General features: G+C 50.4%; 2 protein-coding genes across 2 annotated transcripts; both read left to right on the top strand.

Annotated features, from left to right (window-relative positions):
- The first annotated feature begins 9 nt into the window (after window positions 1-9).
- Window positions 10-312, top strand: LOC141732616 (feather keratin Cos1-1/Cos1-3/Cos2-1-like). Its single transcript, XM_074561884.1, has one exon. It carries the CDS (start codon window positions 10-12, stop codon window positions 310-312), a length of 303 nt encoding a protein of 100 aa, XP_074417985.1.
- A 10045-nt stretch (window positions 313-10357) lies between these two features.
- Window positions 10358-10654, top strand: LOC141732544 (feather beta keratin-like). Its single transcript, XM_074561686.1, has one exon. The coding sequence runs from the start codon at window positions 10358-10360 to the stop codon at window positions 10652-10654; it is 297 nt and encodes a 98-aa protein (XP_074417787.1).
- The last annotated feature ends 3457 nt before the right edge of the window (window positions 10655-14111 follow it).

Raw genomic sequence — 14111 nt, 5'->3', positions numbered from 1 at the left:
ACTCGAGACATGTCCTGCTACAACCGGTGCCTGCCCTGCCGGCCCTGTGGCCCAACACCTCTGGCCAACAGCTGCAATGAGCCCTGCGTCAGGCAGTGCCAGAACTCCACCGTTGTCATCGAGCCCTCTCCCGTGGTGGTGACCCTGCCTGGCCCCATCCTCAGCTCCTTCCCACAGAACACCGTTGTGGGATCCTCCACCTCCGCTGCCGTTGGCAGCATCCTCAGCTGTGATGGAGTGCCCATCACCTCTGGGTGCTGTGACCTCTCTGGCATTTCCAGCCGCTACTGTGGAAGAAGGTCCCTCCTCTGATAAAGATTATAGGAAAGCCCCAAGAAGAGACTCCCTGAGGAACTCAGAACACGGTGCTGGGCAGCGGATTGATCTTTTGAATGTTGTTTTCAACACAGCGGAATGGCTTTGCCTTTCTCTCCCTTTTCCTTGTTTGCTTTGGATCCCTTTGTCCCCCTAATGCCAGCCTGGTAGGGACTGTCTGTCTCATCTCCTTCTGTGGGCCAGGAGGACAGACATGATGTGGGAACTTCTCCATAGCCAAGGACAGCAGACTCACAGCTGCCCTTGGGGATCCACACATTGATGGCCTCCATGTGGAGTGACTTTGTTTCCCTCTTTGGACTCATTAAAGTTCTGTTGCATTTAAGCCTGGCCTCCATGTGGTCCTTCTCTGTGGACAGTCCCCTAGATCCCAAAGGAGAAGGGATGGAAGGGGTTGAGAGCACAAGGAGATCCTTCTCCATTCAGAGAGGAATGGGAGGTTGGGACAGGTTGCAGGGGCTCCTCTTTTGGGAACCATCCCTTGGAGCTGAGGAAGACATCCCGGGCTGTTCTGCTGCCAATGAGCATCAGGCCTTGCCCTGCTCTGTCTCTGCTCATGGGTGCCCAGGGAGGCAGGAGGCCCTGAGGGGGCAGCAGACCTATGAGCTCTTGAGGAAGGGTGTTCCTCTTGCTATGGCCGGAGCTGTGCTGGGGTGGTTGGGTAGTGGGTGTGGAGTTACAGAAGATGATTGGCTCCGCAGAATAGCAGGAGTGGTAATGCAGGGAACAGGCTTTGGGGTGACCTCTCTCCTCCATCACCAAATCTTGGGCCATGGCCTAGGGGCATCAGCAGGGAAAAGTCACCCATGCTGCTGAATGAGTTGAGGCTACAAACTGGGCTAAACCTGTGGGAACCGAGGGCAGTCAGCACAGAAATGGGGACAGTGAAACGGTGTATTTCTGAGGGAGATCAAATTGTTCTCATAAAGAGCATGCAGGGGAATGAGAAGATCAGCAAGGATGAGGGGACTGGGTGCACTTTCCAAGAGTCCCCACAGAAACTCTGTGCTCAGGGATTGGTTGCCATTCAGGGAGGAGAGGATGTTAATCTCTTCCCTTCTGATCAGTGAAAATGTCTCTTGGCAACCACTACACTCCCATATTTTATTTCCTGCATGCAAATCCAGATGTCTTGACAAAAGTGTACAAGTGGAAGGATGGAAATCCCCACAGCCATGTCCTCCACCAAGAGGGAATTACAGCTGACGATGTCCAGCTCAGCACAACTGAAGACAAAAAGCTTCTTCTCCGGTGTCTTCCTTCCAAAGGTGCTGGAGGGCTTCCTCAGGCCAGGGAACAAACCCATCTCCTTGCAGTGCTGCATGGCCCAGCTGTACTTCTCCCATGTCCTGTGGCCACTGCTTGGCTCTCTGCACCCCAATATGCTACCGGGCCATCACGCATCAGTTGTGTGCATCTGGGTGCTGGCAGTGACAGGACTGGCCAGTTCCCTGTGTGCTCTGCCTACAATAATCATGTCCCATTTGGTTTACTGTGCACCCAGGCACATGCACCAGTTCAGTCATCTGCCACCCCTCCTCCTGGACATGGCTTGTGCTGGCACTTCTGCCAACAAGGATGTCATCATGTTTGGTATTGGTGAGGTGACCCTCTGCTGCTTCCACTTCATCCTCACTTCTCTACAGATGCAGAGCAAGAATCGTCCTGTAGCTCTGCTGTGCAGAAGGAAGGCACTGAGCTGCCTCAACCCGTGCTTCCCATTTCACTGCTGTGGCCTGTTTCTATGGCACGTGTGTCTCCACCTACACATGAACCCCCTCCAAAGGGTCACTAGGCAGAGCAGTGGCTCTTCTTTGCATCATTCTTACTCCCCTGATCAACCCCTTGGTTTCCACCCTAAGAAACAAGGATGGGAAAGCTGCTCGTAGTTGTTCACATGCAATAAACAACTGGCAGAGTTGTAGCGTTTGACAGTTGAAATGATGAATGGAATTGTTTCCTTTGAAGAAAATGCTCTAAAACTCAATGGACCAAAATGGAGCAACGCTTCTGTGAATGGGATCTGCTCAGTGTTCCCAGCGTCTCGAGGGATGTAAGGTTACCTATATTATCATCTCTTTCTTTCTAGTCCTGGCACTAACAAATGACATTTTTAAGGAATGCTTTGAAGAGGCAGAGTGCCTTTCTTCCTGGGATCAGTTATTATAATTTCGGGTGCCCCAGCCTCAGTGTTTGCAGCCTGTGGGGAGTCTGGCTTGTCCCAGGTGTGCCACACTCTGCTGCCCTGTGAATACTCATCACTGAGGCACCAGTGACTTTACAGAGCTGGGACTGGTCCCACACCCCCACGGCACCCTTAGGAAGATCACTTATGACAGTTGGCACTTATGCTGCTGACAGTGTATATAAGGAATTGACTCATCTTTGCAAACTCCTTGTAGAACTGCATACGGTGGGAAGATTGTCCAATACATTGATCATTTGGTGATTGTTGTGTTGTTTTTTTTTTAATCTAAGCATAAGCATGTGTTTAATTTGCCTTAAATGATACAATAAAAATTCCCCAACAGCACACATATTTGTGCATGTGCATGCCTGCTAGTGTGCATAGCTCTGTGTGCCTATGGGTGTGCATGTGTGTGCACCCATGAGGCTATGTCAAAGGTCTTGCTAAAGTCACGGCACACCCCAGGCAGTGCCCCTCCCCTTCCCACAGTGCCTGTCACCTCCTCATGGAAAGCAATGAGGTTGGTGAGGCATCATTTGTCCTCAGTAAAACCATGTCAGCTGCTCCCAATCCCCTTCTTGCCTTTCATGCATTTAGAGAAGGAGCCTTCTCTAAATTATTTGCTCCATCTTCCTTCCAGGCACTGGGTAGATACTGTCCAGTCAGCTCCCTGAATGCCCTTGGATGCATCCCAAGAGATCCCATGAACTTGTGTATGTCCAATTCCTTATTCTTCTACTGTGGGTGCTGCTTCATTCCCATAGAGTCTGTGGGGACATGCAGGCATGTGGTAGGCCTGAGGAGAAGCCATACCAGCAAAAGCTCAGGAGAGACATCAAGTACATGGCACATGTCACCAGATCCACTTCTTCACCAAGCAATAAGCCCACATCTAGTTAGCCATCCTGTTGCTGCCAATAGGCCCAGAAACACCTTTCTTGATTCCCTTTACATCTCTTGCAGTTTTCCACTCCAGCTGCATTCTTTTGTCCACATTGCCGAGGACCATCTTTGTGCTCTGAGGAGGCTCTCCTTGAAGGTTAGCCAGCTCTCCTGGGACCGCTGTGCTCCAGGGAAGTTTCCCAGGGCATCTTGCCAAGCAGGTCAATCCCTGGCCACTTCAAGATGTGCTCTCCTGAAGTCCATTGCAGTAGTTGTCCTGTTTGTCTTGGTCAGTTCTGTGAGGATTTTACATTCCACAGTCTCCTGGTCACCGCAGGCAAGGCTGGTCTTGAACTTTACATCATCCAACAGTTCTTCCTCACTTGTGGTTAGCAGGTCACAGAGAGCCTCTGTCCTAGTCTGTTCATGGATTGCCTGCTTCAGAAATTTGTCTACCATACACCTCAGACAACTGGTTTCCTTGTGGCAGCCATTTTCCTCCTGCAGCAGATATTGAAGTGGTAAAAGTCATCCATGAGCACCTGCATCCTTCTAGCGTGGACACTGCCTGACCTGGGCTGGGGTCATCTCCATTCCTACCTCCTGCTCTTGCTTTCCTGGTCTAGCCTACCCCATTGCACGTGAAAATTAAAACCTCACGGACTCCTGCTGTGGGCTCAGGTCAGAGACATTCTGCAGCAGCTGCTGTTCATGGAGATGTTTTGCTTGAGGAGCCACCTCTGTGCCCAGGGACAAAAAGGAGAAAATATCACTCTAGGGTAAGAGAGAAGTGCTCAGGCACACAGTTTGATCATTTGCAACTGGCATTGTTCAAAGACTTGAAGGAGCATTTCTAAAACAAGTAGGGAACCAATTGTTATTTAAGCTATTGCTGCAATTAATGTTGTTTTTACAAAAAAGACAGTTTCCTTAGTTTATTGTCCACATACGCTCTCATAGCTGTTTACCTGGTCCTTTAATTGAGGGAAACGGAGTTGCAGATTATCACACTCTGTCGGTAACAACTCCGAACATTATGCAGCAAGCTAAAATGTCACATGATTTTTTTCATCAAAATGCAAAGGCGTTAAGGAAGCAATTTTCTTTAACAGAACAACAAGCACATGATATTGTGCGAACTTGTGCCGATTGTCAGCAGCTGGCTCCTCTGCCATCATTTGCGGGGGTTAACCCATGAGGGCTTACACCTGATAAACTTTGGCAATCTGAAGTTACACACATTATGGAATTTGGATGTTTGCGCTACGTACATGTTTCAGTTGATTTGTTTTCTCACTTTGTTGTAGCTACTGCTCATACAGGAGAGAGGGCTCGTGACGTTATTCAACATTGGTTGCAAGGCATTGCAGTCACAGGAGTATCAAAAACTGTAAAAACTGATAACGGACCAGCTTATGTGTCCGCTAAAATACAGGCCTTTTTACAGACATGGGGTATTAAACATGTCACCGGTATTCCTCATTCCCCAGCTGGGCAAGCAATTGTGGAACATATGCATCATACTTTAAAAGCCATACTTGCTAAACAAAAAAGGGGAAATCCCGTAGGTATGACACCTCAAGAGTGACTGTATAAAGCAACTTATGTTTTAAATTTTCTAGAGATGTCTTCTTTGTCATCCACAACAGTAGAGCGACATTTCAGAAGAACTGTTGAATGGCCTGAACAACCGAAGGTGTATTATAAGCGCTCGGAAGGACCAGTCCTCCTGATAACATGGGGTCAAGGGTATGCTTGTGTGTCTTTGTCCTCAGATTCCTTCTGGATTCCTGCAAAATTTGTTAAGCCGGCTCATCAGCTGAGCCCAGTACAGGAAAAGGAAGGCTGGAACCAGTCGAGCCAATCAATGAGTAAAAACAGGCATACCTAGGGATGTGTATTCTTATTAATCTTTCAGTTTTTAATGCTTATCTCTTTTCTGTCTCATGTAGATTCTTTTTTTATTGGACTACGTACTGAGGGCTGGCGAATGGGATTTGTATTTGTAAACAGAAGTCTTCATAAGCTAACCACAGATAATACTACAACAAATAGTAGTTGTGAGCAAGAAGATTCTGTAATGATTTGTACTTCTCAGCTGTATGTATTTGCTTTGGCTCAAAATGCAAGTGTACAACAATGTAATCAATCTTATTGTGTAAATTTAATGTGAGTATGGTATAAAACACATATATCTACACAAGAACCAATAATCAATAATATTTCATGTCGTCTTCTATTGCGACGACAAGTGGAAGTGTGGTTGCCCATCAACCTTACCAGAGAATGGGAAGGTTCTGGAGGGTTAGGACATTTTAGCAGAATTTTGCAAGAAGAAATAAACCAAACACGCAGACGCTCTAAACGATTTTTTGGATGGCTGATTTTTGCAATAATATCTGCAATTGTTATTTTAGCTTCAGCTCCTGTAGCTGTTGCTGTGTTTACTGAATGTGTCCAGACTGCTAAGCTTGTAGGAGAAACTTTATTTAATGTAACTGAAGAATTAGATACGCAAGAACATATAGATGAAGAAATATTAGCCAGATTACAAGCTTTAGAAGCAGCAGTAATATGGATAGGGGATCGGCAAAATGCATTAAAAACACATCTTTCTCTGTATTGTGATTGTATTGTGATTGGGGGTACAACTCTCAAAGACTTTGTGTTACATCTCTCCCCTGGAATACGTCGCTACATGGCTTGGAAATGGTTAAATACCATCTCCAAGGTGGTTTTGACATGTTTTTGCAACAAAATATTCGTCCTTTACATGATCAACTAAAAGCTCAAATACTAAAAATTCAAGATTTAATGAACTGCAATGCATTTGAAACATTACAAAAGGATTTCTCATGGGTAAATAAAAAAAAAATTGCTTTCTGCACTAAATTTAAAAATCTGGGTATTTATTGCTGTCCTGGTTCCGGTGGGGATAGGGTTAATTTTTCCTGGTATTCCATGCCATGTGAGCCACGCCTACCCTGAGCTGCCGGGGGAGGGGGCAGGAAGTTGCTGCTTAAAAGCGGGCTGGGCCATCCCGGGTCCAGGCGGGGAGCGGCGGTTCTGTAATTGTGTTTGTATATTCCCCTATCCGTGTTGTTGTTGTTGTTTGCCTGTTCCCTTTGCTGTCCTGTTAAACTGCCTTTGTCTCAACCCAAGAGTCTTGCCTTTTCTTACGATTCTTCCTGTATTAGGAAGGCCCGAGCGAGCGGCACGTGGTTCTTTGTTGCCGTCTGAGGCTAAACCACGACAATTGCCTAGCAGGGTTCTTTTTGATTCTGTTTTTAATTGTTTTTAGTATGATACATAACCTGCTAAGAGCGTCACGACGAGTAGAAGCACGAGTCATGGTGACCTTGTTAATAAATGGTCTGGTGTTAAACAAAAAAGGGGGATCTGTGGCAGATCTACAAGCAGAGGCCTGCGTATGGCCAAAGACAGTAAACACAGCACACAGAAAAAGGAACGCAGATGTCAATATGGACGAAATGAAGAGGAATCTGTCCAATATAAACATGGAACAGAAAACAGCTTTGCATACTTATCTTAGTGGGAACTGAATAAGGCAACTGGGTTAGTGATCTGAAATATGTGTTTACTTGTCTAGCAGGTGCATGGAAAATTTTAGAGCTTGGGTATAAAAGCCGAGGCTTGAGAAGCAATAAATGACTTCGTGCTTATCACAGCCGGAGTCCGTGCCTTCATACACCATACAGCCCTCCATGTCAGAAGGTGCTTGAGCATCCTTTCAGGCATAGTCCGGTGTAGAAGCGCTGCCTCTCAGCTCCGGGTGTTTCTACCTACACGAGGATCAAACCCCTTATGGGATGAAGTGGAAAAGTTTTTTTCCTGGATTGTACATGACATGGCATGCTTAAAATAAGCAGCAAACACAGGAAAATGGAAGGATCAAAGCAGTTTGGGCTAAAACAAGTGTGGGAAGACAGATGGAGAAAGGGATGAGAGGGACTAAAAGTGTGTGAACATGTGTCTGATGCGTGTGCTGGCCTGGCCATACCTGTTACTCTGCCTTCTTTGTCACCTGCCAAGAGTTGCCTGGAAACACATTTCTCAAGTCCAGCTGGAACAGGGAGCAGGGCTGATCCTTCCCTCTGTGCCTCAGAAGCCTCTGCCCATGGGGTTTGACCACCTCTGTCAGCTGCGCGAGCCACACAGGGTTCCCCAGGGACTGGCTGGAGCCCATAGTCTCTTGCCAGAGGCCTCCTGCCAGCTCTCACTCCCCTCAGACCTCCAGCCCCTGAGGGCAACTCAGCAAATCCCTTTCTGACTCACTCCTCAAGGAGGAACCTGGCATGCCTTGAGGCTGCGCTCAGTGTGTCCAGGCTAAGCATTTTGCCCTGTCTCCTGGGCCTCAACTCCAGAGGTGCTGAATCCTGTCAAACAAGCTCATGGTCTCACCACTGAGCCCCTCTGGGGAGCGCTTGAAGGTGCCTCTGACCTCGACATGCCCTTCTCCTGCTGCTGGGGAGCTTGAACCACTGACTCCGTGGGAGTCGGGAGCGCGTCTCCCGGGAGCGAGGGGGCTGGGAGGCCTCGGCAAGCCTGGGCCAGTTGTGGCCGCTTGGGGCGAGGCGGCCCCGGCGGGCGGAGCGGCAGCGCCCCCTGGCGGGCCCGTCCGGGGCTGTCCCCCCCGACCCCGACACACACGCCCGGCCCCGCCCGCGCCGGTTCCTGCCCGGCCGCAGCCCCGGCTCCTCTCCCCGTGTCTCCCAGGGCGCAGTAATACACCGCCGCGTCCCCGCGCCGGGGCCGGGCGAGCCACAGGGCGCTGGAGCGGCGGTCTGCCGACACCCACAGCCGCCCCGGCGGGTCCCGCAGCTCTTTCGAGTCTTTACGAGTGAGCACGAGAAATGCAGGGCCTCGTCCCGGGAGCTGACGGTACCAGTAGATGAACTCCGTGGTCTGTATGTTGGGGTGCGAGCAAGTGATGTTGATGCCGGTGCTTTCGGGGGTCTCTGCCGACGGCTCCTGCTGCACCTGGGCTCTGCCCGCAGCCACTGCTGAGGAAATAAAGAAGAAAAACCACTCAAAGTTTCTGCCCAGCCCTGCTACTGTTTCCTAGAACAAATCTACTAGAAGCAGTGAGGAACAATTAGAGATAATTAGATGTGTTTCCAGAGGATGTCAACATGTGCATTAATGGAAGTGTCCATTCATATTTGATGGAGAGATGAATGCATGAATGATAGGTGAAAGGGTGGAGTCACTGAAGAAGAAAAGGGGATAAAGGAAAGAAAGTAGCAAGGGGGAAGGAATGACTCCATGAGTTATATGAGTTATATGGAAAGACACAGATGAAAGAAAGGAAATAGGGAGAGCTGAACATAGAACTGAGCACTGAGTTTTCACATGGAATGTGTGATGTAACAGAGGGGGAGATGGATGGGAGGATGATTAGAGAAGTACGTGAAGAAGTCAGGGACGTGCCAGGGCCTCCCCAGGGTCAGCCCTGGCCCCACACAGCCCTCAGACCGGCCCCCCGCCGCCGAGTAAACAGCCCCACGCACCCAGCAGCAGCACGACCAGCCCCGACAGCCCTTCGCCCCGGCACCGCCGCATCCCGCCGCTCCGCCGCCCGCGCCTCGCTGCCCACCGCCAGCCCCGGCTCTCCGCTCCGGCCGCGCCCCCTCCTCTCCGCCGCCTCCTCTACTCCCCTCTTCGCCTCCGCCAGTTCCGCCCCGGGGCTCAGCCCTGAGCAGGAAGGCGGCGCCGCGGCAGAGACCGGCCGGAGCGGAGCTGCCCGCAGCGACACCGGCGGTGAGGGAGGGCGGGCGCGGGCTGTCCCCGGCACGGGCACCTCAGCCACGGGGAGGCTGGTGGCCTGGAAGGAGCCAAGGGGAGGGCAAACGGCACAGCAGCAGGGCATGGCAGGAAGGTTTGGAGGTCAAGTGCTTGCTATTTTAACAGTACTCTTATTTTCTCGAATATGTCTCATTGGAAACTTGGACATTTAAAACCAGATGTGGAAGGGAAGGGCACGGGGTTCTGCTGGATGCTCTCAGGTAGCAATAGAAAAGGAACAGTCAGCTATCGTGGCTACACTAGAGCCTCAGCTCAGAAACAGCAGCTCCACGGAGAGGGGAACCTGCCCTGGCTGAGCTCTCCCAGCAGAGCTCCCTGCCTCTGATCTCACTAAGGTCTCTCAAAGGCAAGGGGGAAAGCCCTTGGCTGTACTGTCTCCAAGCTTGATGTGAGCACAGGGCGACCGATATTCAGGAGGGGAGATGGCCTTAGAAAATTTCCCCACTGGGCACAGCCCTTGTCAGAAAGAGGGTCTATACTGGACAGCCCTGTGGGACAGTAGCTGGCTTTGGGGGATGTGGTCTTGAATCAAACGTCCCTTTCCTCCCAGGGAGAGCTGCTGGGCTCAGACTGAGATTCCAATGTGGCACATGAAGTTGTTTGTGGTCATCAGCTGTTTGGCTTTCCTGTGAAGGCCACAGGGTCTGTCCTTCCACTCACAGAACAGCAATGTCAGGCTTCATGTTCCTTTCATTCAGGTCTTCCTTGATCCAAGGTCTCTGGCGTCCTTCTCCTTAGGAACCAGGTGAGTCTGAAGCTCATCCTCCTTCTTTTCCTAAGTGAGATCTCTCCTGGTGGACATCTCAGCTGATATTGGCTCTGGCTTGTGCTGGGGGGCTTGGGTGTTTTTGTCATGATAGAGGGAAGAGGGATGAGCGTCTGCTTAGCGAGAGGCTGGGACATGGCAGAGGGATCTTTTAGTTTATGTGCTAGGAAATGTCCTCCATGGTCCAGGCTCCTCTTTGTAGGAAAATGGGACCATCTGGCTTCAAGCTGAGCTTTCAGCTCTCCACTCAGTAGTGGCCTTAGATTCTTTGTGACAGGGAAATCAGGCTGCTTTTCACTCAGCCATGTGCTCCTCACTATCCGTATCCTCTCTCCCAGGTGCACCTCCAGCCCTGAGACATGTCCTGCTACAACCACTGCCTGCCCTGTGGCCCCACCCCACTGGCCAACAGCTGCAATGAGCCCTGTGTCAGGCAGTGCCAGAACTCCACTGTCTTCATTGAGCCTCCTGCTGTGGTGGTGACCCTGCCCGGCCCCATCCTCAGCTCCTTCCCACAGAACACCGTTGTGGGATCCTCCACCTCCGCTGCCGTTGGCAGCATCCTCAGCTGTGATGGAGTGCCCATCACCTCTGGGTGCTGTGACCTCTCTGGCATTTCCAGACGCTACAGTGGCAGAAGGTGCCTCCCCTGCTAAAGACTCTGGGGAAACCCCAGGGAGACACCCTGAGGAACTCAGAACATGGTGCTGGGCAAAGGATCGATGTTTTCAATGTTGCTTTCAGCATAGCTGAATGACTTTGGTTTTCTCTCCCTTTTCCTTGTTTGCTTCACATCCCCTTAGCAGCAAGGTTCCCACAAGGCTACTCTGGTGGGGACCATCTGTCTTCCTCATCCTCTGTGGGGTGGGCAGACAGACACGATGAGGAAACATCTCCACAGTCAAGGACCAAAGACTCACAGCTGCCCCTGGGCATCCATGCATTGGTGGCCTCCACTGGCAGAGATTTCTTTCCCTCTTTTGACTCATTAAAGTTCTGTTGCATTCAAGCTTGGCCTCCATGTGGTCCTTCCCTATCTGGATGGTCCCCAAGATGCCAAAGGAGAAGGGGTGGAAGGGGTTGAGAGCACAAGGAAACCCTGCTCCAGTCACAGACAAATGAACGGTTCAAACACCCTACATTGGCTTCTCTTTTGGGAACCATCCCTTGGAGCTGAGGAAGACATCCCTAGCTGCTCTGCTGCCAGTGACCATCAAGCCTTGCCCTGCTGATATCTCTGCCCACAAATGCCCAGAAGGCAGGAGATCCTGAGGGCTCAGCAGCCCCATGAGCTCTTGAGGAAGGGCGTTCCTCTCACTATGGTTGGAGCTGCTCTGGGGTGGTGGGGTGAAGGGTCTGGGGCTCTGGAAGATGATTTGCTGGCAGAATAGCAGGAGTGGTCATGCAGGGAACAGCCTTTGGGATGACCTCTCCCCTCCACCACGTAGTTTAGGGGCCATGGCCTGGAGGCAGCAGCAGGGTAAAGTCGTCTATGCCGCTGAATGTATCAAGGCTCGAAACTGGAGCTAAGCATGTGGAGCTGAGAGTGGTCAGCACAGAACTGTCCCCAGTTGATTTCTGAAGGAGATCAAATTGCTGTGATAGAAACTGTGCAGGAGAACGGAAAGATCAGCAAGGATGAGGGTACTGGGTGCACTTCCCATGAATGCTGAAGGCAGGTGCAGAGCTCTTGACTGCTTCATTGGCCCCCCTAAATAATTTTTACTCAGGAATTGGCTGCCTTTCTTGGAGGGAGAGCACTTTTTAACATGTAAATTCCTTTTACCAGGGCCTGTAGTGAAAGGGTAAGGTGCGATGGCTTAAAAGTGAAAGTGGGTAGATTAAGATTGGATATAAGGAAGACATTTTTGTATGATAAGGGTGGTGAGACACTGTAAAATGTTGCCCAGAGATGTTATGGAAGCCCCATCATTGGAAGCGTCAAGGTTAGGTTAGATGGGGCTCCGAGCAACCTTGTTTCCTTATGATCGGTGGAACTACCTCTTGGCAGCCACCACAGTCTCATATCTTATTTCCCACCATGAAAATCCAGTTGCCTTGGCACAAACTGTACAAGTGCAAGGACAGTAATCACCCTACCCACGTTCTCCACTGGGATGGAATTATGGTGGATGAACTGTAGCTCCGAATGACTGAAGACCAAAAGTTGCAGTCTCTCTTCTCCAGTGCCTTCCTTCCAAAGGTTCTGTATGGCTTCTCAGGCCAGGGGACATACACATCTCCTTCCACAGCTGCATGGCCCACCTGTACTTCTGGCTCCTGGGAAGTGCTCAATGCTTTCTCTACACTTTCATGTCCTACAACCACTGCTTGACCCTCTGCAACCAACTGCACTATGAGGCCATCGTGCATAAGGCTGTGTGCATCTGGCTGGCGGCAGGCACATGGCTGGCCAGTTCCCTGTCTCCTTCTCTGCATGCATTACTCGCCTCCCATTTGGCTTCCTGCAGGCCCAAGCACATCCTCCACTTAGCTGATTCACAAGCTGCCCTGGACATGGCTTGTGCTGGCACTTGTGCCAACAAGGCCATGATTACCTTCAGTACTGATGATGAGACCCTCCACTGCTTCATCTTCATTCTCACTTCCTACAGGTGCAGACCAAGAACCACCCTGTGACTCTGCTGTGCAGAAGGCAGGCCCAGAGCTGCCTCAACCTGTGCTTCCCATTTCACTGCTGTGGTCTGTTGCTAGGGCCCATGTGTCTTCACCATCATGGGAAGTGACCTCCAAATGGTCACTGGACAGAACAGCAGCTGTTCTTTACATGATTCTTACTCCTCTGCGCAACCTCTTGATTTGCACCCTAAGAAACAGGGATGGGAAAGCTGCTCGTATTTGTTCGCATCCAATAAACAACTGGCAGGGTTGTGGTGTTTGACAGTAGAACTGATGAATAGAACTGTTTCCTTTGAAGACAATGCTCTAATACTCGACTGACCAAAACTGGGTAATCGTCTGCGGATGCGATCAGTCCAGTGACCTGTGCCCTGGAGAGGGGGCAGCACATTGTCCTGTGCTGTGGGAGTGACTGGGCACTGGCATAGGTGTCCCAGGGAGTTTACCTAGTCTCCCTCTTTAGAGATATTCAAAAACTACCTGGACACGGTCCTGGGCAACTGCCTCTTGGTGGTTCTGCTTGTGTGGGGAGGGTGGACAAGGTGACTTCCAGGAGTCCCTTCCAACCTCAGCCATTCTGTGATTCTTTCGATCTGTGAGAGCAGGTGATGTAAAGCAGCTCCGAGTTCCCAGCCTCTGACGGGATTTCAGGTTGTCTATACTGTCCTCTCTTTCTAGTCTTAGCACTAGTAAATAGCATTTTAAGGAATGCTTTGAAGATGCTGAGTGACTTTCTTAGTGGGATCAATCTGTGTCATTTCTGGTGCTCCAGTTTTTGCAGCCTGTGGGGAGTCTGGCTTGTCCGAGGCTCACCACTGAGGCACTGTACCCTTTACAGTGCTGGGCCAAGTCCCACACCCCATCGCCCTTAAAGAGATCACTTAGGACGTCTGGGATGATCTGAGGGCTGGAGGAGTTTTTCTAGTTATAATGTGGAGATTCTTTTTAGTTGCAGCAGTATGGATGTTCTCTAGATTTTATGTTGTGCCTGACCCGCAGAGCTGGGGCATGGAGAAGCTCAATATCTAGAAAGGTCATGGCAGCTTCGACTCCACTGTGCTTCCTCTCTCTTTTCTAGTAAGAAAAAAATTGACTGAACCAGCATCAAGCTCTTGAGCTCATTAAAGCTGATGGTGCCTGATTCGTTGTCTTGACTGTGGTGCCTGAAGGACTTGCCTAGAGTCATCCCGAGAGGCTGAGAGCTGGCATTGGGTGCCCTAGTTCTCAGCGGTGTGTGGGCATGTTCATGCTCACATACATGTTCCTCTTGCTGTGCTCATGTATGCATTTGCACACATGGGAAGACACCTTGAAAGACCATCTAGTCCAATCCCCCTTGTCATGGCCAGCAGCATCTCTCACTAGATCAGGTTGCTCAGAGCCCCACCTAACGTAACCTTGAACACTTCCAATGATGGGGCTTCCATAACATCTCCGGGTAACATTTTACAGTGTCTCACCACCCTCATCATA

This window comes from Larus michahellis, chromosome 18 (assembly GCF_964199755.1).
Source record: "Larus michahellis chromosome 18, bLarMic1.1, whole genome shotgun sequence".
In the NCBI taxonomy this organism is placed as follows: Eukaryota; Metazoa; Chordata; class Aves; order Charadriiformes; family Laridae; genus Larus; species Larus michahellis.
This window is presented reverse-complemented; position numbering and strand designations above follow the sequence as displayed.